The 24,970-nt window shown below is 57.8% G+C and overlaps 1 protein-coding gene across 2 annotated transcripts; it reads right to left on the reverse strand.

The window, feature by feature from the left end:
• Positions 1-23,594, reverse strand: MEAK7 (MTOR associated protein, eak-7 homolog). 2 transcript variants are annotated; one of them, XM_053906712.1, is made up of 8 exons: positions 23,511-23,594; positions 15,989-16,166; positions 12,890-13,120; positions 12,448-12,596; positions 10,138-10,562; positions 5,784-5,902; positions 4,165-4,344; positions 1-3,493 (listed from the first exon to the last, which is right to left on the reverse strand). In XM_053906712.1, exons 2-8 carry the CDS (start codon positions 16,139-16,141, stop codon positions 3,380-3,382), a joined length of 1,371 nt encoding a protein of 456 aa, XP_053762687.1. In that variant the 5' UTR covers positions 16,142-16,166; positions 23,511-23,594; the 3' UTR covers positions 1-3,379. The 2 variants fall into 2 exon arrangements, with proteins under 2 accessions (XP_053762687.1, XP_053762688.1); XM_053906713.1 differs by lacking the exon at positions 4,165-4,344 and having other exon boundaries at positions 2,153-3,493.
• Positions 23,595-24,970: the final 1,376 nt, after the last annotated feature.

The following is a 24,970-nucleotide window of genomic DNA, read 5'->3' on the forward strand; positions in this document are numbered from 1 at the left end:
ACAGCTCTGGCATTTTTTATCACAAAACACCACGACTTAAAGCATGAGGTAGAGACTCAAGTTCAAAGAGACACTCAGGTGATGAGAGAGACAGTAGAACTTCTAAGTCAGTGGGAGAGAAATGTACCACTTAATATAAAAGATACTGGAATTTATTTTGGGACAAGATAGAGGTACATTTGAAAATACGTTTTGAATGGGGGCGCCTGGGTGGCTCAGTCGGTTAAGCATCGGCTCTGGCTCAGGTCACGATCTCGCGGTCTGTGGGTTCGAGCCCCGCGTCAGGCTCTGGGCTGACGGCTCGGAGCCTGGAGCCCGCTTCGGAGTCTGTGTCTCCCTCTCTCTCTGCCCCTCCCCTGCTCACGCTCTCCCTCTGTCTCAAAAATAAATAACACATTAAAAAAAAAAAAAAAAAACTTTAAATACGTTTTGAATGGATCAAAAATTTAGAAGGAAAAATGCAAAGCAGAGGGGCAGCAGCAGAAAACAGGATTTTTTTTTTTTTTAAATCACAGAGTGGGCAAAAAACTTTCCAAGCATACCACTAATCTCAGAAGCCGTCAGAGGAAACGCTGGCCAAATGGGACAAAATGCGAAATTCACATATAGAAAATCAAGTCCGACAAACTGGAGAAAAATACTTGGCATGCAAGTCACCAGCTACTTTGCTTCGTTCCAAAAAGCACTCTTGCACATCATTCAGAAGAAAACCGACACCCTAGGACACCAGGAGGGCAGGACACAGACGGCTTTGAAAAAATAAAGCTGAGACGTGATCAGGTCCACGAAAACGAAGTTTTAACACAGTGTCCACACCAACGCAGCAAACAGGTGCTCCCGTACGGCAGGGCTATAAAACCTCAAAAGAGGTTGGCTCATGTGTCAGCCTCTAAAGAGGCATTTTTTGGATCCACCATTCAACTTCTAAGAGTTTCTTCTTCCCGACAAAAATCACAGATGGGGAGACTCAGTGATCTCCACCAAAAAAAATTAAGTGCGGGGGACACACCGTCGCGGAAAACACAGTGACGCCGGGTGTGCAAGGAGTCCCCTCGTGGTTTTCTCATGAGTGGCTCTGCCTCCGGGGAGGAAAAGAGCTGGACGGAGATGTAAGCCTGCGTGTTTCAAGCTTCCTTACCGTGTACACCTCTGGCCATTAAGTAAAGGAAACGCGGTGGGGAAAAAGCTAACAGTAGCCATGGTCGCACCACAAACGACATGCTTTTGCCTCCTCCTTCGAGCACCTTCTGGGGCCCTCATTTGTCTTCACTCAAGGGGAAACCACGGGTCCCCAATTCTTACTCCTGTTGCACAAAGGAACCAACTCTTCATTCGTTAAAACCACATGCTTCCCAGGCCCGGTGGCGCGTGTGCAGAGAGCAGGTCTGTGTGCGGAGAGCCTCGCACCAAAAGAGGTCACCGGAAGGGTGAACGCCCCCCCCCCCCACCCCCGACCCCAGGCTGCCGAGCGCCCGGAGGCGCCCGCCCTTCCTCGTGTGAGGGTGCCGTCTTGGGAGACAGACCCTGGGCTGTAATCTGATCTCTGATGAGAATGAGCACAAGGAAGGAAAGCGGGGCCGACCAAGTCTGACCTCTCTGACAGCCATAAACAGAGGCAGCAGTGAAGGTATTTAAGGTACAGATACCAACAGACCTGTTATTAGTGAGGCATGGAGTTGCATTGACAAAAAAAATATTTTTTATATTTGTTCCTTTTTGAGAGAGACAGAGCGTGAGTGGGGGAGGGGCAGAGAGGGGGAGACACAGAATCGGAAGCAGGCTCCAGGCTCCGAGCTGTCGGGCACAGAGCCGACGCGGGGCTCGAACCCACGAACCTTGACATGGTGACCTGGGCTGAAGTCGGACGCCTCGAACCGACTGAGCCACCCAGGCGCCCCTAGTTTCCTTTCCGTGGAAAGCAAATTCCTCAACAAACGGAAGGTGCAGGACCTACCTAACTCTTCGGATTTACGGTAATAAATAGAACTTACTACAGAGAGATCTGAGGATCCTAATGTCCTGTGCCTGGGATCCCAGCAGCTGAGGACAGCACACAACGTACCAGAGAAGCTTATTAAAAGCCGGCTTTTTTAAGCAGAATCAGCAGTGACTAAGTCTGTGTCAGACTTAGTCTGACGGCAGAGCGCTGTCCCTCTGCGCGCTGGCCGGACACGCGCGTGCCTTCTGGAAGCTAGGTTGCAAGGCCTCTGCTCGGGCCGGGGGGGTAACTGCCGAGTGTAAAGTTGGAGGAGCCTCCTGGCAGCAAAAGCAGAAGCTGAAAAATGCCCACAGCTCAGTTGACGACGGCTTAGAATCCGGCGATGTCGATCATAAGGGGGTCACGTTCTTCGTCAGATCTGCAGAAGGTGAAAAGTCTACGGCGAGAGAGGCGAAGAAGAGATACGTGTTCTGGAGACGAGCACACAGCTCTTTGGGGAAGGACTTCTCAGTGAGGCTAGTTTCCTCCAGCCCGTCTCAGACACCGACCTAGATCCCAGTTAGCGGCCGGGGTCACTCGAGTTGGTTCGGAGTGAGTCCCTGCTATCGAGTGGCCCGTCACCCCCCCTCTGGGAGCCGCTCTGGGCCAGGGGGCGACACCGAGGAGGCGGTGCCAGGGTCAGGAACCCGGGGTCAGTACTTCCCAGCGACTCACCACCAGTCTATGCGACGGGACGTGGCGGGGCTTCCGCCCTGCCCACGTTTAAATCGGTGACAGAACCACACCTCGGCGAGTGATCCGTAGATCATGGCACAGGCTCCTTTAAAAACCAGCTGAGAAGGGCGGATGTGGAACCGGGTTGCAAACCACTGAGGACCCGTCGCACGGGGACACCTGCTCTCTCCCGAGTCTTTGGCTCTCCCCGCCCCCACCCCTCCCAGCGCACTGTTTGTGCTGCTTTATCAACACAGAAATTTCATGTCAGGGGAAGCTGCTCCCCAAAAGCGCGGAGACCCACACCCCAATGCCTCTGCCCTTGACCAGCTGAAACGCAACATCAAGGCACGGTTTCGGCTGCAGGGTCCTGAGCAGAGGCTAAGCACCCCCGGCACCTGGAACCCGTACTGCGCTGCAGGAAGGCACGTGACCATCAAATGCCCACTCCAGCAGAGGCTCGCGGTCTGTGTCCCCGGAATGCCTCGGCAAGAAACAACACAAGGACCAGGGTTGCTGGCTCTCGGGACTTCTGGGAGAGGCATTGACCAGTCCGTATACGGCAGCAAAGGAATTTTACTGCGTTCCGGGTGGTCCCCGGACGTGACCAGCATGGCTCTGTGTTGAACTTGAGCACGTGCGACAGAGGGAGGGGGTCTGTAGGCTATGCCCTGCACAGGGCAGCCGGGATCCAGCTCTGGGGAGGCCCGAGCCCGGGGGGGCTCCTCACTCATCCTCCGGGGCGTCCTGGAGCCCTTGGCTGTGGCGAGGGCGCCCGATGATCTCCAGCAGCGCCTGGGCCTCAGGGTCCACAGCCAGGATGCTCCTGTTCCTCTGGGCCTTGGGAAGAAGGGAAGGGAGGTGAGCATCTCCCCGACAGCCGGGGACAAGCGAGGAACATCCTGCTGACTTCAAGCTCATGACAGCAGGATCAGTATCCCACTGTTGGCCACAAGGAGAACACAGTGGGGGCTCTGGCACCCTCAGTGAGGTGCCCCCCAGCCTGGGAACCATCATTGGGGGTCATGAGGGGCAGAGGGCCCATCGCAGGACCCTGGAACGAGAAGGAACCCCAGAGCCCCCTCATCTTGCAGACGGGCTGTGCACCCGCCCGGGGTTCCCACCTGGGGCAGGAACCTGTTCCAGAACCGCGTTTCCTCTACCAAACCGCACGGAGCCCGACAGGACTCCGAGCTCTGCCCTTCACCCGCGGGCATCTCTCCGTCCAGCAGCAGCCGCTGGGAATGAGTTCCGGATAAAGCGCCTCCAGATGCAGGAGCACAGGGGCAGCGCGCAGAGAGCGGACAGACAGCACACGGAGAGACGACAGACGACATGCAGAGAGCAGAGACGCAGAGAGACAGGCGACACGTGGAGAGAGGAGCGATGGCCCACAGAGAGACGACATGCGACACGTGGAGAGGGGAGAGACAGCACGCGGAGTGCAGAGATGCAGGGAGGTGAGAGGGCCCCGCGGAGACACGACACGCGGAGCGACGGCCCGCGCTCACCTGCTGCGAGCCCGGCGCCTCGCTCACTGCCCACACCTCCATCTTCTCAAACCGGAAGTCCTCCTGGACGGACAGCTGAGGGCTGTGGTACGTGGTGCACTTGGGCTTGGCCTTGCTGTGTCCTTTCCCGAAATCGACATCAACCCACAGCCCAAAGTAATTGTGCTGTCCGCCCATGCCCTGCAGGGGGGTGGGGGGCCGAGCGTCAGCGCCTCCTCCGTCCGACGCCCCGCCCGCACCTGCCTTAAGCCCCAGACGGAGACCAGGCGGCTCAGAGGCTCAGAGGCGGATGCGGTTTTCCTCCGCCTTTTTTAACTGCAAAACACACACACAGCGTGGAAATTTCAGCATCCCGGCACCCGTCCCAAGCCGCTAAGACGGTCATCGCAGCGCCTCCTCCCGGGGCCGCGCTGGCCGGGGGCACCAGTGACAGCAGAGCAGGCCCAAAACCGGAGGCCACGGCCCCGAGACCCCAACCGTGAAAGGAGGAGGCGAGAGGTCAGCACGGATCCCGAGGTTGGAAAATCCGCGTCCGGACCCCCGGAGAGGTGCCTGGCTCGCTCAGACCGGGACACTGCCCGTCGCCTACGGGGTGCGGGCGACCGCAGGGACCAGACACAGGAAGCAGACCCGGGGCGACTCATGCCCGTTCTCTCCGCGCCCCTCCCCCCCCAGTCACGCTCAGCCGGGGGACCGAACTGCCCGTCAGCCTCCCGGATGAGCTTCCCCGACGTCCCCACCACGTCCGCCCTCTGGCGCCCCTGGTGGCCGGCGACTGAAGTTGAGCGACAGACCACAGCAGGAGCTGCCGACTCTCAGGGCTGCCTCTCTCTCGGGCTGATTACTGAGGACCCACTGGGTGCTGCTCCGGAAACCACCCAACTGCCCTTTCCAGGGTCCTCAGGTGGCCCCGAGGGGGCCCTGCAGCAGCCTGGGAAGGAACACGGGGGCGTCTCCTTCGGGACAAGGTGGACCCGCGAGCACAGAGCTGGAGTTTCCCGAAAGCTGCTTTGTGTTAAGAAGCAGAGAAAAGAGACAGGCTGGGGAGCTGGCAGGGGACCCGTTTGTCACGTGAACCAAGCTGGCTCACAGGTACAGGTGGGGGCCCGTTGGTGGGCACCCGACCCAGCTCCCACTCCCCCCGCCCACCCTTGGCCTTCACCCCCATCCTCTTCCTCCCGTGGCTGAGTCTCCGGCCGCAGCACAGAGCAGATAGGAGGTGTGTTCACCCTGACGGGAGCCCCGGTTTTGTGAGTCGCCCACTGACAACTCCCGATGGGTCCGGGGCGGGACCCAGGTCAGGGCGTGCCCCTCCCCCAGCTCATGGCCAGCCACAAAGGCCACAGGCCGGCCAGCTGACCCCGGGGAAAACTGGCCACGTCCACCGTTTGCACACCAGCCACTGACACACACCCAGACCGTGCAGGAGAGACTTCCGTCCCAGCTGTCACGCCAGCACGGAGACCCGTGCAGAATGAACACGGCCCACGCACGCGACCCAGCGCATACGGCTCCCCTGGCTCGCGGGGAGAGCGTCGGCCTGGGCACGTCGGGACTGGCCCCGCTGCGGGAAGGACAGCACCAAGGTGGCACATCCCCTGCTCTCCTCAAGTCCTTACCAGGCCGTTTGGGATGGTCTGCTGCCCGTGATTCAGGTACATGTAGTGGTCGTTGTAGCCTGTGGAGGTATACACAGCCATGCGGGGGGAGGTGGAGAACAGGAAGCACCTGTCGTCCCCTGAAAGTGAGCAGGGTGTGGACAAGAGGGTCACCAATGTGAGCTGGGCACCAGGACAAGCAGGGACTACAAAAAAGCCACAGCTCACAAGGCAAACTCTGCACACAGGTCTTCCTGTGCCCCTGGAGCTCACCGCACACTGGGACTGTGGCCACCAGGGGTCAGTGGGCAGGTCCCAGACCCCGCAGAGGCCGGGCCTTCTCGCTGTCCCCCCACCAGCCCCCCACCTCCGGGCACCCAGAGGTGAGCTCAGGGCAGGGGTGTGGGGGGGGTGGTGAGCGTACCAGCAGCTTGCTGCGGACACCTTCCAGCTCTCACCAAGGAAGACAGAAGGGGAATCGGCCGCTGCTCGCCCACCGAGTACACTCAAGTCAAAAGAGCAGTCTCCCCTTCACGCAGGAGCCTCGCCAGCACAGCCCCCTCCAGTGGGCACGTGACACTGAGTGGATGTGTCCCCAGCCTGAAGGAATGCGTCCTCCGGCGGGGGGGGGGGGGGGGGGGGGGGGGGGGGGCGGAAAGCCTGCAGGTGCACAGCAGCCCCCGGGGCACTTGCGGCCGGAAAGGGAACACGCGGGCACGGGCAGCCGCGACCCTCTGCCTCCCCTCCGGGCACGAGTGTGGACATGTGTGTGCCCCTCAGGGAAGACGGCGGTCAACACTCTGGAAATAACCAGCATCCTAAGGCTCAGGGACTCCCTCCTGTCCGCAGCGATTTCCTCTCCACCAGCACCGTCAGCACCACGGACAGGGATGGAGGCAAGGGGCGGGGGGGGGGGGGGGGGGGGGGCAGGGACCAAGGGATACTCCCCACAGTTGTGAGAACGCGGCCCTGAGGCCTGGCTCCCCGGGGACATTGTGAAGGCACCTGATATCAAATCACCTGTACAAGAAACTCAACAACCAGCTGCCAGTACTTTGGGGTCGGGCCGCTCACGACGTGGGAAGGAGCAGTCCGGCAGCATGAATGCTGAGGGTGGATATGAAAGGGGGTTCGAGTCCCAGAGGGCTCTGTGGGGTGGGGTGGGGGGGGGATACCTCAGCTGGCAGAGTCTGGGCAGGAAACCCTTGGGCCTCCAATCCAGAGAGATCCACGAGGAGAGGGGGGTGGACCCAAGGTCACGAGGGACATCCTGAACCAGAGGCGGCTGAGAGAAAGCACTTCCCGGAGGAGGGACCCCGTGCTGGGACAAGACATGGGCAGGCAGGGAACCGAGGGGCCCCTGGCCACACTGCGGGGTTTGTGAGCGCCGGGGTCAGAGGACAAGACAGATGAGCCTGGGGCCACACGACAGAGGGCTTTACTCCAGGTGAAAGACTCCGGCTTGAGTCCACGGGCTTACGTAGCCCCAGAAGGCCGGGGTGTTTTCAGGCCGATGAACTGCCTGGTCCCACCCTGCTGCCCCGGGTGCCCGTGCAAGCATCACTTTGTCCTGCAACCCCAAGGCTGGCTTTCCACCAACACTTCCTTGGTCCCAGACGCTAAGCGAGGCGACAGGCCCGCCAAGTGCACGTGGTCGGCAGCAGGGGGCCTCCTTCGAGGGCATCCGGGTGTGCTCTCGTGGGGAGGGCCGTGTCGGGAGGGCCACGTGGGGGCTCCCTCCCTAGGGGCGAAGGTCCAAGGAGTCATTATCGGCTGCAAAGCCGTCAAGCCACCAGAGAAGGCTCATCTAGGTCACGTCAGCGATACCCGCTACCCAAGGGACAGCCGTGGGTTCAGCACCTGCCACCACCCGCGGCGCTCACAGGCGGCCTTTCCGCGCAGCACCAGTTCGTGCGGTGCCGGGGAGCCCAGGCCGGGGAAGGCGAGCCCCCCGCCCAGCACCGGGGAGACCGTCTGCTCGGCCCAAAGCCGCCGGTCTGTCCACCGCACTACAGACACGTAAGCAAAACGGAAGCGACTCGGCAGCTGCTACGACACATCAGGCCCGCAACGTCAAGCAGTGAGGGCAGCTCCTGCGCTGAACCTGACCTGCGTCTGGGACGCGAGGCTGCCCTCTGCTGGACCTCTGCCCTCACGTCTCGGAACAGCACGGACTGGGGTTGGAAAGTTGGGAGCTGGCGTTTTTCCACCCTTCTTACTGAAGACTAAGCCCGTTCGGTAATAAAACGTTAAAACCAGCGGAGACAGCCTGGAGTTAATGCCAAAGGGGCTGGGAGGGGCGGAAGCCCACGCGACTCATAGGCGTGTTCTTCCAAATGCTGAGGCTGAGCCCCCAACCGTGCAGACAGCACCTGTCACTCCCCCAAGGCCTTGAGCGGGGCCGGGCGGGGGGAGGATGCCCCATTCGTTCCCCCAGACACGGTGACAAGGAGGGTGGGGACGAGAAGTGAGCTAACGCAACAGGGCTGAGACTGCGGCCCCCAGAAGGGTCGCTCAGCCGCCATCTGGGGGCTCGGAGGGTCCCCCACTCCCAGAGCTGGCGAGAGCGGCTCCCCGGGCCGACACTTTTGTGCAAACGGTGTGGTTGAGGCCGAGCACCTGCTTTCGTCCCGGGACTCTGGGATTTGGGCACGTGCCGGGCAGAGGGCGCTCACGTGACCGGCCCCCCCGATAAAACCCGGGGCGCTGAGTCCCTACCGAGCAGCCCTGGTGGGCGGCACCTCACATGTGCTCTCACGCCTCACTGCTGGGGAATCGAGCGTGTCCCGTGTGACCCCGGGGGAGAGGGCTCTGGAAGCTGGCCCCTGTCCCTTTGCCGACCTTGCCCCGTGTCCTCTTGCCGTAATAAATCACGGCCACGAGGAGGACCGTAGCCTGAGACCTGCAGGGGCTCCGAGGGAGTCACTGACACGTGGGCAGTCTTGGGGGTCCCGGACACAGTGGAGAAGGGCTGGTGGCAGCAAGTGGATTCAAGATCTAGGACATTCTGAAACCCAGAGAAAAGCAAATCCTAGAACAAACAGGAGCTCAGGGACTCAGCTCCTTCCACCGACCCAGCAATGGCAGCTGTGCCACCTGGACACGACGTCCCGGCCCGCAGAAGCTCGCGGAGTGGAGGAAGGTGTGCAGAGGTGTGCAGTGTGACAGAGGATGAGCAGGAAGCACATGGCCCTCCCACGTTTGGGAAGGCTTCCTGGAGGAGGTGACCTGGCGCTGAGTCCCAACGAGGAGGCCATGCCAACAGGTCGGGGGGAGAGGAAGAGAAGCGTGTGCCGAATCAGAGGATGGGAGGGTGCCGCTTGCAGGGGGTCCGGGGAGACTGCACACAAAGCACCAGGGGACAGGCGCGGGTCAGGAGGCTGGAGAGAAGAGGCGACCTCCTGTGGGCAGCGTTCAGGGTCTCAGAGGAAGGGCAGCATGTCAGACGCGCTGGGACACGATGGATGGACCGGAAGGTGAGAGGGACACCAGGGGGCTGGTCAGGAGGCCCCCACAGAGTGGCATGGAGAGAAGGCTGGGGACGAACAGATAACCTAGTTCAGACACGCAGTCCCTGTCCCCAAGGGACTGCCTTTCCACCCCGTCTGTCATGTCTAAGGACCTGTTCAGGGCCGGTATTAACCATTTGGCTCCTGGGCGTGAGGACAGGGCTGCGTCGGGTCTCCCAGAATCTCCAGGAAAGGCCTGTTTCACAGCCGAGGAGACCCTCCCGGGCCACACGCCGGGGCTCACGCAGGGACATCACTTCTGAGTGTGTGAGCAGCCTGCTGCCCAGGAGATGAACGGTCCTTTAAAAATGTTTATCAGAGCACTTTTCTTTACGGAAGCGGAAAAATTTCCTTAAAAGACCACCATCCAGTGCACGGAAAGTCACATCAAGAGCGTTTGAATTACAACGAAGTCACAAGACTGAAAAACCAGGGCAGAAGGGAAAGACAGAAGCAGCAACGCAGACTCACGGGCAGGGGACGGGCTGTCCAGGAAGGGGGGGCGGCCCGTGGAGGAGACACCCATCAGACAGGAGCAGCCCAAGCCCCCAGCCTCCCCGTGGCCCGGACCTGGCGCTGTTTATTAATGCCGGGCCACTGCTGCCTGGCCTGAATCCGGGGTCGGGATCCCTGTCCTCTCTGCCTTCCTCTGCTGCCAGAATCACAGAAGAAACCCAGGAAGCGCCAGACCACATGAGGCAGCGTCTCCTTTCTCCTGATCACATCCAGAACCGCACTGGTAGGACACAGAAGAAAGCCCCGCTCACGCCCTGCTCGGCTCGGGGGTCCCCAGGCAGCAACCGCGAGGCCGGAAGTCTCAAGAAACCCCGTGCTACTACCTGCGGTTTTGGGGGGCCAAATCTCACCTTGAAACTGAGGCTTAACCTCCCAGGAGCAGGACGCAAACCCACCGAACACGTGGCCATCACGGTCCTCGAGCAGCAGCACGCAGGGGCCCTGGTGGGTGATGCGCCCACAGAGCTGGGCGAAGCTGTGCCCGTGGAGCTCAGACGAGAAGAGCAGGTGCCAGCGGTGTCGCTGCTCCCTGGGCAGGTGGGCGTTGACGTAGATGACCGACGGCACGTCCAGGATGCTCTCAAACACCCTCTCCTGGTCCACGTGACGCTCAGGGACCAGGGGGGCCAGATCGAGGGACAAGCGCGGGAGGAGAAAGCCTCTGTGGACGACCACGCTCAGGAACGTGGCCACGTGGGGGGCCCTGAACACCCAGTCCTCGATCACGGCTCGGTCACAGTCACGGTCCAGCTGCTGAGGCCCCGGAAGCTCCTCGCTGCCTAGGGGAGGGGGAGACACAACCAGTGGGGCCATCGCATCAGCTGATATCCACGACCCCCATCAGAGCACCTGCCGTGACGCTCATTTGGACAGAGCTGGGCGGTTAGTGCAAAATGCGGCCCTGATTCCAAAGATTTGGTGTCCAAAAAGAAATCTAAGATACCCCGATCACCTTTTATGGTGACCGCTGATGTCAGAGTATACTCTGGACACGTGAAAAGTAACTCCCCTGTTTCTTTTTCCTCTTTCAACGTGGCTACTGGAAGATTTACGGTTTCACGTGTGGCTCGCCTCAGTGCCTGCATTCCATTTTTATTGGACGGCGGTGATCTTGACCATCTGACAGCCGCACCTTCTCTCCTCTGCAAGCTGAGCTTCAGAGGCCCAGGAGACAGCCAGGCCTCACCCGTGGGCCCAGCCCCGAAGCCCTCCAGCGGGTGTTCCGGAGACAGCCACACCAAAAGTCGCTCTCTGAGGGCCTCTACTCAACACAGCCAGTTGGCAGAGCTTTCCAAGCCTGATGTTCTCCAGGCAAGTCAGGGTAGTGGCTGGGTAACTTACTGGACACCCCCCACCCCAGTTTATCTGGGAAGAACGGGTTTCACGAACTCTGAATTATGCTTCACATCTATCTACAGTCCTGTTTTATATCTCTTATCCACGAAGAATGGAGGCGATATGGTGGTGGTAACAGAAGACAGACCACTGATATTTTATACGTATTGTTCTTCTTCTGTCCGAATTCCAAATTTCACCACTTGGTTTTTGAAATATGACCTGTTTCCAAAATGCGTTTTAAAATCCAACTTTATAATAAAAGAATGCTTGTATAAAACAAATCTACTTTGCCAAGGGATTCATTTGCATGAATTGGGATTCATTCAAAGTAGACCAAACCAAAAAAGGTATTTTTAAATCCCAAGTGAATTCAAACACATATGGTTTCTCATCCAATGGGAATAGAATATACATGATTCTCAAGTGCACATGGCACATTCTCTGGAATAGTCCACATATAAACTAGTGTGTAAAGCATGCCTCAGTGAATTTAAAAGGGCTGAAATCATACCAAGTACGTTCTTCAACCACAATGGAATGAAATTACAAATCAGTAACAGGAGGCGATTTGGGAAATCCACAAACATGTAGAAATCAAATAACACACATCTAAGCAAGCAAGAGACCAAACAAAGGAGGAATCAAAGAGAAGTTAGAAAATACCAAGAGGAAGGAACACACACACAACATGTACCGAAACTTATGGGATTCAGCTAAAGCAGTGCTTAGAGGGAAATGTATAGCTGTAAATGCCTATATTGAAAAAGAAGAGAGATCTCGAATCAATAACCTAAACTTCAACCTTAGGGAGCTAAAGAAAGTAGACCAAACGAAATCTGAAGCCCGCGAAAGAAAGACTAGGATAGAGACAAAAGAAGGAAGAAACACACAGAGAAAACCAACTGTATCAAAAGTGGGCTCTCTGAAAACATCCACCAAAAACCGAGAGACCTTCAGCTAGACTGATCGAGAAAAATCAACAGCCTCAAATGACTGAGATCAGAAACGAAAGTGGGGACATCACTACTGACCTTGCAGAACAAGAGGAAACAGTAGAAACAATTATGTTAATTTCTGCCTGTTTGTGAATTTCCCAAATGCCTCTGGTTCATCCCATCGTGGTTGCAGAACATACTTTGTAGGATTTCAATCCTTTCAAATCTATCGAGGCACGTCTTACGGCCAGCCCAGAAGATAATCCAGAACAGAGCTGGAGGACTCATGTTTACGGATTTCAAAGCTTCACGACAAGGCTACAGTAACTGAGACCGCGGGGTACCAGTCTAGGCGCCAAGGCCTCAGTGGGCGAGCGCACGGGCCACTTGCCTCGGAGTTCCATCTCGGAGAAGAGCTGGGCGGCCAACACCTGCACCCCGGGCGGGGGGCCCGGGCCCCTCTTCTGGGTCCAGCCTCTCAGCTCCTGTCTGTAGTTTAGCACGTGCACTACAGAGCCAACCAGGTCCTCCGTGAACTGCAAGACCACAGTTTTACCATGAGTAACATTTCCACCCTGACCCATGACCTACGTCCTATCAGCACAGGGAAGGGCGTTTATCTTTTCAATGCCGACCATCATGGGCCACAGGGTGGGACGAGATCACACAAAGGGCATTCACGCTCCGGCTCACCAAGGCCTCTGTCCAGGGTCCTGACCTCACCAGGGTCCCCCCCCCCCCCAGGGGGACATCTCCCTGTGCCCCACCCTTATCCTAAACCCCCAGGTGAGGATACGAAACCTCCAAAAGGGTCTCGCGGCCTCGCTACCTTCTGGACTTCTCTCGCTTTCACGGGACCTTCTGTGGCAGAAATCATTTTCATGATCACAAGACTCTTCTCCTCGGAGCTTCCCTTTAGCAAGTGGGACAGGAACATTGTGAACTGCTCCCGGGAGACGCTCTCGCTGGGCCCCTTCGCCTTCCCCGGCAGGTCGAGGCTCCGCATGCCATCGTACAGTCTTGTGACCATCTCCGGCGGAAGGGCTTCCCCTAGGTGGCTCTGTTGGGGACAAACCGGAGAGAAGGCTACATGGGGCCAAGCTAAGTGTGGCGGGATCGCAGGAAAAGAACCAGGGACCAAGAGCACCCACTGCTGCTCCCGGATGAGTGCTCCAGCACTCAACCTTGCTAACTCCATGTGGACCCCCTTCCCCCACCCAAGGGCGTCACCCCCCCCCCCCAAAATGCCCATGCCTGACGCATCCTGGCTCGTGGCTCCTCTTGGCCATGAGGCTCTTCCACAGTCTGTGCCCAGCCTGCCCTGCCAACTTTCCAGTCCCCACCAGATTGGCCACGTCATTCCTGCCTCTGGCCATTGGCTGCTCCTCACTCTGCTTACACTTTCTTCATTCTAGACCAGTGGCAGCCACGTACGTGTCTGAATTTATTAACGCGTGGAACATGTGTCTGGGCACAGCTGATCGGCTCTCCTCCAGCTCTTACTTCTTACCCAAGGTGTTCAATAGGTCTTTTTAATTACATTTTATTTACGTCTAATTCTTTTTTTTTAAATTTTTTTTTTTAATGTTTATTTATTTTTGAGACAGAGAGAGACAGAGCATGAACGGGGGAGGGTCAGAGAGAGGGAGACACAGAATCTGAAACAGGCTCCAGGCTCTGAGCCGTCAGCCCAGAGCCCGACGCGGGGCTCGAACTCACGGACCGCGAGATCATGACCTGAGCCGAAGTCGGCCGCTCAACCGACTGAGCCACCCGGGCGCCCCAATTTACGTCTAATTCTTAATTAACATCTTGTCAATAACGTCCCGTAAATACGGCTCTCCGTTTTCACTCCAACATCAATCAAACCTGCTTTGCTCCAGGGATTACAAATAAATGGAGAGCGAGCGAGCAAGTCACATACACACTGAATCACGAACTTTCTTTGCAGCGGGGTCTGAAAACTGGATTCTCCTGGCACTGCGGACTGTGTCTGCACCGTGTGTGACAAGACGCATAGCCTGAGGGTCTTGGAAGGCAGGTTCCTACACTCACCCTCCAGAGTACTCCCAGTTCTGTCAACGTTTTCCAGGTTCTCCTGAAAAAGCAACCCACCCTTCTTCCCCAGAAGACACTTCATTCAGTGGCCCGGCTTTCTGATCAACCTTTCACCCCACTTACCGTGATACATACACATTTGTGCACATCATTTCTACTCTGCGCTCATGCCTTTAATTGGCCCGGTTGCGGGACGCCTGGGGGGCTCAGTAGGTTAAGCGTCCGACTTCAGCTCAGGTCGCGATCCCACGGTTTGCGGGTTCGAGCCCCGCCGTCGGGCTCCGTGCTGACAGCTCGGAGCCCGGAGCCTGCTTCGGATTCTGTGTCTCCCTCTCCCTCTGCCCCTCCCCTGCTCGCACTCTGTCTCTCTCTCAAAAATAAATAAACGTTAAGAAAAAAATGTAATTGCCCTGGCTGGTTCTGTCTGCTTCAGCTAAGTGGGTGGCCCAGGAAACTGGGGTGCTTTGGTTTAGTGGAGATCTATACACACATGCACACGCGCGCACACACACACACACACACACACAGCACATAGCTGTGACCGAGATAACCTCCCCGGCTGATTTCCTCGTCTGCAAAGTGAGCATGTTGGGGATCCCCAAAGGCCCCCCAACTCCCACTCTGCACATGCTAAAGGAGGCGGCTGCTGGAACGCCTTCCCACACTGCAACCTCCACATCACCCAGGAGGATGTGGTCTTGCCTCTGTCTGGCCAAACACACTGCTAAAAGAGCCCCATGGGAGGGGCGCCTGGGTGGCGCAGTCGGTTAAGCGTCCGACTTCAGCCAGGTCACGGTCTTGCGGTCCGTGAGTTCGAGCCCCGCGTCAGGCTCTGGGCTGATGGCTCGGAGCCTGGAGCCTGTTTCCGATTCTGTGTCTCCCTCTCTCTCTGCCCCTCCCCTGTTCATGCTCTGTCTCTCTCTGTCCCAAAAAAAAAAAAAAAAAAAAAAAAAAAAAAAAAAAGAGCCCCATGGGGGACGCCTGGGTGGCTTGGCTGGTCACGTGTCCGACTCTTGGTTTTGGCTCATGATCTCACCGTTTCATGAGTTCGAGCCCCGTGTGGGCTCTGTGCTGACCGTGTGGAGCCGGCCTGGGATCCTTTCTCTCTCCCTCTCCCTGCCCTTCTCCTGCTCGTGCTGTCTCTCTACATAAATAAATAAACATTTAAAAAAAAAAAAAAAGCTCCACGGAAAGGGGTGCAAAGATGGGGAAATGGGCAGTTTGAACCCATTGTCAGGTAAACGCGGAACTTAAACGTCATTCTTTTGTTAGGAGGACATTAAATTCCTAGAACATCGAACACTTACAAATTCATCGGAAGGCAAAGTACACTTGAAACTGTGGTTGCTGGGGGCGCCTGGGGGCCTCAGTCAGTTAGGCATTGGACTTCGGCTCAGGTCATGATCTCACACTTCGTGAGTTCAAGCCCCATGTCGGTTAAGCACGAGCCCTACTCTCTCTCTCTCTCTCTCTCTCCCTCTCTGTCCCTCACTCACTTGTGCCCTCTCTCTCTCAGAAAATTAAAAAAAAAAGAAAAGAACCTTCTGGACCCACGAATCTGGCTCAGACAGTCCGCCACCCGGTCTCGGAGGGAAATCGGGTGACAAAGGTTTAAGAGACGGGGAGCAGGGCTGGCCCCTTTGGTCTCAAGCTGGAAGTGTCCCCCAACGCACCGTGGCACAGAGGCAGAACGGTCGCGATAGAGATCACGCAGCCCGCGGAGCAGAGAACGCATCCTCTCTGCCCTTTACAGAAGACGCACTTCGCAAGGTGCCGTACGTCCATCAGACAACCATGGAGAGCCGACCTGGGCCCGAAGGCCACAGCACCTGCTCTGGAGTTCACGCTAACGGCCACGTCCCGCTCTCACCTTTAGTGCCTTCAGAGAGAAGGACCTGGGGGAGGTATCCGGGCGCTGCTTCTCCGATGACAGAGCGTCAAACAACCCATCGATCTCGGCCTGCTCCTCGGGGAGAAACTGTGAACAAAACCTCGGCCCCGACTGGCTTCTGCTGTTGCCCATGTCTCCTTGTATCCGGCAGAATTCTCTACAGAAGACACCACGGCACAGATCACGTCAGAGAGGTCAGAACACAGTCGTCGTAGAAAATCAACGTTGACAATCACATGGTCGGTCAGTCAGTCAGTGCCGAGTTAGCTGCAAAAAGGGGCTGGAACCCCTCAGAGCTAAGCAACGTTCCAAGGTGGTTCAGCAACAGAGTCGATGAAAATAAAGTGGGAAAGCCCGACCCCGGCCCCCTGGAGCATACTCATGACAGCCAAGCAGTCTGGACCGCGTTATTTGAAAACACGGTTCTAAAAAAAAAAAAAAAAAAGAAAGAAAGAAAACACGGTTCTAAAACTCATTGTCACTGAAAAGGTAGAAAAATCAGTATGTTAATTGAAATGCTCGTATTTTTTAAAACCTGACTTGAAAAACGTCTGGAAGGCTGGATGATCACACGTATTTGAATCAAAGCAGCGCCTTAAAAATACCACCTATAAAGTGAACGTGGGACTGGACAGGCATTTCCCTGTGATCCTGGATCTGCCCCCAGCTGGGGGGGTCAGAAAAGCAGGGTCAGGGCCACCTGGGTGGCTCAGTCGGTTAAACGTCCGACTTCGGCTCAGGTCATGATCTCGCGATTCATGGGTTCGAGCCCCACGGTGGGCTCTGTGCTGACAGCTCGGAGCCCGGAGCCTGCTTCGGATCCTGTCTCCGGCTCTCCCTCCCCTGCACGCACACGCTCTCACTCTTTCTATAAACAAATAAACATTAAAAAAAAGAAAGAAAAGCAGAGAGAGGAAGAAAAGCCTCTCAGGAGGCCAAGTGCTGTGGCTCATTCATTCCATCCTTCGCCTTTGCTTGAGACACAGGCACTGTCTCCCGCAGCCCAGGAGAGAGGAGCCTCAGGCCAGGTGGAGCCCGGGAGGGGGGAGGGGGGAGGGGGAAAAGGGGAAAGGGGAGGGGGGAGGGGGAAAAGGGGAAAGGGGAGGGGGGAAGGGAGAAAGGGGAAAGGGGAAAGGGGAGGGAGGAGGGGGGAGGGGGGAAAGGGGAAAGGGGAAAGGGGAAGGGGGAGGGGGGAGGGAGAAGAGGGGAAAGGGGAGGGGGGAAGAGGGGAGGGGGGGAGGGGGAGGGGGAGGGCAGGCCACCAAGACCTGGCTGACCTCAAGGGGAAACGGGGTACAGTAGGGATTCTTCTTTCTTTCCTCTGGAGGAGAGATTCACACAACGTGAAACTAACCATTTTCAAGAGACCCAATTTGGTAGCATATTCAGCTCATCCTCAGTGTCGTGTGACCACCACCTCTACCCGGTTCCAACACACCTCCGTCACCCCGAAAGGAAACCTCGTCCCCCTTGGCGTTCACTCCCCGCCCCCTCCCCCAGCCCCCGGACGCCCCCTATGGCCCTCTCCACGGGCGTCCCTGTTGTGGACACTCATGTACGTGGAATGACACAATCTGTGGTCTCCGGGGTCCGGTCTCTTTCCCTCAGCACAGTGTTTTCGAGGCTCATCCGCACCGTGGCACAGGCCACTGCATCATCCCTTCCCACGGTTGAATTACTCTGTGGGGATACGGGAGATCGCGTTTGGTGTATCCGCGCATCTGTCCTTGGACGTCGGGGCTGCGTCTGCCTTTTGGGGGTCGCGAATGCCGCCGCTACGAACATAGTACACAGATACTTGTTCGAGTCCCCGCTTTCAGATTTCGGGGGCACATACCTAGGAACCGAGTTGCTGGGTCATACGGTAACCCGACGTTCCACTTCTGAGGAACCGCCGAACTGTTTCCCATTTTCCACCCCAGCAGCAAAGCAGGAGGGTTGCAATTCCTCCATATCCTCTCCAACGCTACTGGTATTTTGGTATCTTTTTTCCCAACAGCCACCGTGGCAGGGGGACCCGTGTGCCCCAAAGAGGACCCCAGTAAGGATTCAGACAGGGACCGCAGTGCGCTTACAAAGGCAGCTGGAAACGAGGGCAAGCAGAGCCCAGTCTGGGGCTGTCACTCACAGGCCAGCCGATCTAAATGCTTCCACTCCTCAAGTTTCTCAGCAGCCCGAGAGCCACCCCCCACCCCCCGCACTCAGCCTTTGGGTTCCAAGGCTACTCGGTCCTCCTGACCTTCCTAGAACTGGCATCACCTTAACTGAAATGGAGCACAGGCCCCTCCCTCCCCGGCTCTGCTCACACTGCCCCACCCCCACCCCCTCCAGGCTCATGCCTGACTTGCCTGCTCAAACCTGGAAGTCACAGAGACTCTGCCCGACAACCACCTGCCTAGCACCCAAGCAACCCAGAGCAGGCAGGCAGGATGCCTGTCCGATGCCCGTCACATCCCTGGCCGGCCTCTCGGGGGGACCGGCCCAGCCTCCCGCTGCCCTGCGGGCTCCCGCGTGTCTATTCCGGGAAGCCAGCCTGGCCCGAGTACCCCCCGTCCCCGCCCCGGCGGGACGCACTCCCCACCCTACAGCACTCACGGGCCTCTTGGATCGGTGCCATGTGCTCTACCCCCACGACCGGTCCCCTGCCCAAGGACAAGCTCCGGGATGCCACCTCTATGCCCCACGGTCCGCCAGGGACTCCGCACGCGCAATTCCGTTTGCCGAACCATCCCGCCTGGAGAAGAAAACAAACCCAGAAGCCACCGGGGAGAGCCACCAGCAAGGATGGGATCCCCAACGGACACCACCCCCGGGCCTCTCTTTACCAGCGATGCTATCTGATTGCCCTGCGTTCCAATTCCCCAAATCCTGAGAAAGGCTCCTCCCTGCTCACCGCCAAGGAATCGCCCTACCAGGGGGAGGCCAGCCTCTTTAAGAGGGACATCTGGAGCTAAAAGCCCACCAGCATTTAAACGCCACTCCTCGGAAGTTTCCAAACGTTCCAGGTGAGGGAACAGTGTACCTAGAGGCTGTGCCACGAAGGGGCCACAGGCCCCGCCTCCCAGGCCCTTCTTCTTCGTCTAACCCTGCAGTAAGTGACTCATCGTCCCCTGGGCCAGACCCCATCAGAGTGCGGGCAGACACAGAGAAGCCTCAGGCAGGCGCTAGGCAGCAGGAACTTCCCATCACACAGGGACAGACAGATAAGTGCTGCAGGGGTCAGATGGGATCGAAAGGAGAACACAAGGCAGGAGAAAATATCCCGAAGGACACGTCCCGGCTGGGTCTCCAGGCTCCCACAGGGGGCTCCCCTGGGAAGTGGGGACAGTGGGCACAAAGGTGCAGGGGGGCGGACTAAGATCACTGAGGGGAACCAGCAGGGCTCTGGAGTCAGGGGGCCCTCCTCGTCTGCCTCCACTCACCTCTGCCCCCCACCTTCTCCTCTGTCCCACGGGAACACGTCCCTCCACTGGTGTCTGAAAACACAGCAGGACGGAGTGGCCCGGCCAGATCCCCCCGGGGGCCCAACCGGCTGTGAGGAAGGAACAGGGCTGGGCAAGCCGGCAACATTGAGGACAGGAGAGGTGTAGACCATCAGCAGGGGGCTGGGCACAGGCCAGCGCCAGGAGACAATGGGAAAGGCCCAGAAGTAGGGCCAACCGGCAACACAGGTTTTCTTCAAGTGGGAGGGAGAAGGGTGTGCATAGCTGCTCTGGCAGGACTCCAGGCCTGGAGTCACACGGTGGGGAGGACATCAGCCTCAGAACATCCCCCGGCCCCCCATCCCACTGTGCTTGGCGCCGGCCGAATGCCGGTGAACAGACACATCTGAAACAGTTCCAAGGACAGGCCCCCCTCCTCTGAAAGAAGGCACAACAACGGCACCAAGTGTCCCCCAGTTCATCTGGCCTCGCCTAGGTCACTACGATCTTGCCAAGTCTTCCTCACCAACTCTGGAGAAGAAATGAAGGCCTTCAATGCGTCCTTCTCCCCAAATACAACCTCCTGAACTGTCTTCCCTGGCAGTGGTTTTCTCGTGGGACCCTCGCGGTACGTAGGACAGCCTCTTTGCCTGGCAACCCGACGCTGGCCTGAGTCTTCGGTAGGCTCACAGAGACCAAGTTCTCTTTCAGCAGGAAGCACCTAGATGTCACTTTAAGACCGCTTACATCAGCGGTTCCCATCTGGGGGCCATTGTGTCCCCTAGGGCACATCTGGCAGTGAGGTCCGGCTGCTGATGCTGACTGACGTCTAGGGGGTAGGAAGCAGGGGTGCTAAATCTCCTACACTGCACAAGACAGCCCCCCACGACAAATTACCTGCCCCCAAATGCTACAGGGCTGAAGGTGGGAAACTGGCCTTGCAGTTTTGGGGCAGTGGGGCGGAGCCCAAGTGCACAGATAATCCTGAATGCTTGCTTCTCAGCTCAAGGGCCTGAGCTCTGAAGTCACGGTGCAAGCCAAGATGGACAGACCCAAGTTCAAGTTCAGACACTGGCTGGTTTTATAACTATGGGCAAGTTACTAAGCCTCTTCCAACCTTAGTAAAATGAGGGAAGTGCTACCAGCCCCATCATGAGGAAGAAACGATTAAATGAGGCAACACGGGGCTTTCTGGGTGCCAGAAATGGAGACAGATGGGCCCAAGCAAGGCAAGTTTGAGTCCCTCCCCAGGAACAACGGAAGCAGCCCGGCCTGGAAGCAAGGAACCCCCTCAGTGTTGGGGGACAGCCAGGAGCAGTCTTCCCGCAGAACGGAGCCGCAGATAGCAGTCAGTCCTCACAGCCTCCCCCGCTGGCCTCTGTCCTGGGTGCTCTCCCCTCTGGCTGCCAACATCCAGCCCCTGCCTCCAAGGGGCCACTGTCCTGAGGGCAGTCACCTGGCCCTCAGTGCCCCCTTTCTGGGAAGGCCCCCAACCACCTCATCAGGACATACAGACTTCAAGCCCTGCTTACATCCCAGAACCAGTGGCCCTCTGCGAAGGGTCAGCTCAGGCCTGGGCCCGCCGTCAGGCTGCGCGCAGTCCCTGCTGGCCGGAAGGTGACCTGTCCTGCTTCTGCCCAAGGCTGGCTTCCCTTCCTCCAGGGAGCCCCACTTGGCTTATCTGCAGGGCTGTTAGCCCTGGGGCGCTGTTTTTCTCCCCTCTGTGAACTCAGCCACCAGCTCCACTACCCCCCCACCCCCACCCCACAGAGCTAGTAAGTTGTGGTCCGAATACAAGATCCCCCACTCCCACCCCCAGTCCAACATAACCAACCCCCCCGCCCCCGCCCGTCTCCTTCTCCCACAGATGCTCCCCAGTTCTTCCCGCGTCTATGCCGCCTCTACCACCGCCCTTCCCGGAGATCGGGCCTCAACCCAGGGGATCCCGGGGTAAGTAAGCACCTGCTGGGACCCTCTGATCTTAACCACACGAAAGGAAGAAGACGCGGGGTGATTTTGTGCTCCGACTGACCTTTCGGGGAGGCCCTCCCTCCCTCGCAGCTGTCCTCCCAAACCCCTCACCTCTCCCGCCCTGGGGCCCAGAGGAGTGGGCGGCCAGAGAGGGGCAGGGCCCAAGCCCACTCCGGGCACCGTTCTCTCCCGGGCCCCGGGCCTTCGCCCCAGACCCCTCCCCTGGCTCAGCTGCTCGCTCCGGGCCGCCGGGCCAGCGCCCCCCGCCCAGCTCCCAGCGGAACCTGCCTTTCAGGTCTCCGGCATGGATTTTCCTCCGGAGCAGCCCGCCCCCGTTGCCAGGCGACAGCGCTGACGGGCAGCTATTTGCCCCAATAGCAGACATGGAAGCTGAGGGGGCCGAGCCCTGTAAAAAAGTCAGCCAATAGGCGTGCACCTCATGGCGCTTCGGCGGGCGGGGCTAGGGGCGGGGCCAGCAGGCCGGAAGGAGCACCCGGGAGCGGCAGGATTCCCGCGGGAGCGGCTGCAGAGGAGCAGGGAGGGCGGGCAGGAGAGCGAAGGGGCAGGGTTGGGGCGGGAGGCAACGAGGAGCACCTGGGGGGGAGGGGGGGGGGCGTGGGAGAAGCTGGGATGTGGCTGGGATGAGGGAGTAGCTGGGAGAGAGGAGAGTGGGCCCAGTGGAGACAATGAGGGAAGAGGCAGGTAACTGGCTACGGATCCAGACCCAGGCGGCTCCCCTGTGATACCCCTAACCCGCAGCTTGGGTGCCAGCCCTCCCCTACCCTCCCCCAGATAACCGAGTCCTCTGCCCGCGTTCACTAACTCGTCCTTCTCAGCGGTGTTTAACCGTGCTCATATCCGTTCCAGCCTGACCCACTGTCCCTGACCCCACGCCCTTCTCCACCAGTACCCCCACCCCCCTCGCTCCACTCCAGAATGTTTCCAGACTGTTATCCCAACTCGTTCACTTTCCATTCCTTCCTCAAACCCCTGACACCTGGCCCCAGGGGCCCTGTCCCTAAATACAGCGGGCACTTTCAGTCCTCGCATGCATGCCTTATTAAAGCCCTCCTTTCTGGGCTTCTAGGTCGCTAGTCCCTGGCCTCTCTCTTCCCTTCTCCCAGGAAGTTTTCACCGAGCCCCTGCTGACTTCTGCTCTGCGGGAGGCCCTCTCCGTGTTCTCCCCATGCACCCCTTCCCGAGATAACAGCCTTCCTCGTGACTTCACTTCCTGCTGTCTGCTGTGCTGACCCCCAAGCCTGCACTTTGACCCCATATGCTCTTAGCTTAGCAGGCATCTCTGCAAGGCTGTACCTCAAAGCCAGCCCAGCGGAACCCAAACTCAGCCTCTTCCCTCCAAAACTGTTCCTCTCTACCTCCTTCCTCAGTGCATGTCAACACCTGCCACGCCTCCTCGTCCCTCTTTCCCCAGGTTCTGTTTTACCTCCAAGATAGGTCCTGCATCGACCCCTTTCCCTCCATGTCCCCCGGAACCCCCTCACCCAGGCCAGACTTCAGTAACAGCCTCCTCCTGGCCCCTTTGCCTCCTCCAACCCCTGCCCTACCCAATCAAGGGAGCACTTAACTGACAAATACCTATCTTGCCCCCTAGAGACAGAGAACTAGGATTGCGGGATCAGCTGGGCCACTCATCAGGCCCCAATGACAGACACAGACAGATAAAGCCAGCTGATGCTTTTTACCGATCCTAAAATTCACAAGAAACGTTCTTTCTCAAGGACGCGTGTCTGTACCTGTAAAGTACCATAAAGATCCCTTTGAGTCGTGAATGTTTCACTCCAAAAGAACTTAAAACTCCGAAATCATAGATCAGCCCAAACTTTGCTGTTGACGCTCTCTCAGTGAGCATGAAAACTTCCCGCTCCCGCCCGGAGAACCTGAGTCAACTTTGCCAGATTTCCAACCCAGGCGCCGAGCTCCAGAATGGCGTTGTGGTTCCCGAGAGAACAGAGCCGCTGCTGCCCTTTGGAGCCCAGACCTGATGCTGGTCCCTTCCACGTGGCCCTGCTTGGCACCAAGGCCTGCTGCTTTCCAACTGCACCTAAACCCCACTTTTCCACAAAACCCTCTGAAAGCTCACGCTTTACCTTTGTCAGGGGAGCTGCCCAAAGTTCCTGGGGCACTGGGTTCACAAAGCCGCCTTGTCAGATTGTGGGGTTGGTCCTGGTGGAGGCTGTCATGAGGCAACAGGTGGGGAGAGAAGGGAACACACAGCATGTCTAGGCTTCGGAAGGACTCAGAAGCCATCTGAACATTCTCCCTTCTTGTGTCAAGGGTCTCCTGCCTTGCCAAGCTCTTTCTGCCCAGCCTTGCCTCCACCCTCCCTACCACTCACTTACCCCTTGGCCATTTTCCAGCTGGGAACCCGGCGAGGGGAGTTCCTTCCTGCTTCTAGCCCTGCCTGAGGGCTGCACGTGGCTGATGACAACCTGTAAAGCGCGGTCCCTCGTGGCACGACTGGCCTGAGCACCAAGGAGAAGCTGTCCAGGAGAAGCAAGTGTCCCAAAGCCCAGCGACACCGGTGAAGGTTCCCCACTCTCCAGCTCATTCGGGTTAGGTCTGTGCCACCTGCAGCCAAGGCAGCGGAAGGATTGGATCCCCCTGTGCTTACGCACACGAGCAGGCTCAGAGGGATAAAAGCAGACCTACTCACGGTTGGTTTGATAGTGTTCTGGCCTCAAGAGCCAGGGACACCCCTGCGCCCATTGTCTGCACCGCCCGCCCCCCCCCACAACCCCCGCTGTGCTTTGGCCTCAGAAAACCCTGCAGTAATATTCACGGTGGCTACACCATGCACAGAGTCAGTCTGCTTACCATCACCACGAGCTGGCAATTCTAAACAACATCGGTGATATAACTGTCCTCTGTGAAAAATGCTTTTACTGGTCTAAGCACTAAGTAGGGGCTCGCTGGGGCACCTGGGTGGCTCAGTCGCTTGAGCGTCCCACTTCAGCTCAGGTCATGATCTCACAGTTCGTGGGTTCGAGCCCCCCATCAGGCTCTGTGCTGATGGCTCAGATTCTGCGTCTCCCGCTCTCTCTGCCTCTCCCCCACTCGTGCTCTGTCTCAAAAATAAATAAACATTAAAAAGAAAATTTAAACTAAGGGCTAGCTGACTTGCCCTGTGAAAGGCCAGGTAGTAAATGTTTTTAAGGTATTTCAAGCCATTCAGTCTCTGTCACAACTACTCGATTCCGTGGTCATTGCACAAAACAGCCACAGACAATACACGAACCATCGAACGTGGCTGTGTTCGGCTAGGACTTTAATGACGGACACTGAAATTTGAATTTCGTGTAACTCTCACACGTCATGAAAAATTCTTTTGATCCCCCCCCCCCCCCCCCAACCATTGAAAATGTGAAGATCGTTCATAGCTCACTGGCTATACAAAAACAGGCAGCCAGCCAGATTTGGCTCACAAGTTAGTATGGTTAACCATCGTGCTTCAGTAATATTTATATAAGCTTGAAATTTGCACATTTGTATGGCATACCCTTTAAAAGCTGGGTGTTTTGGGGGGAACTCCCCTTTGTAGGGTCTGGCT

This window comes from Panthera pardus, unplaced genomic scaffold, assembly GCF_024362965.1.
Source record: "Panthera pardus isolate Hobbes unplaced genomic scaffold, ASM2436296v1 HiC_scaffold_19, whole genome shotgun sequence".
NCBI lineage: Eukaryota > Metazoa > Chordata > Mammalia > Carnivora > Felidae > Panthera > Panthera pardus.

Excerpts from the sequence above, each read along its gene's own strand:
- MEAK7 (XM_053906712.1), bottom strand. The coding sequence starts at position 16,141 with ATGGGCAACAGCAGAAGCCAGTCGGGGCCGAGGTTTTGTTCACAGTTT. Across the intron at positions 10,563-12,447 it reads GAGATGGAACTCCGAGGCAA|CGAGGAGCTTCCGGGGCCTC; the intron begins GTGGCCCGTGCG and ends TCCCCTAGGCAG. Across the intron at positions 5,903-10,137 it reads GGTTAAGCCTCAGTTTCAAG|GGGACGACAGGTGCTTCCTG; the intron begins GTGAGATTTGGC and ends GCTCACTTTCAG.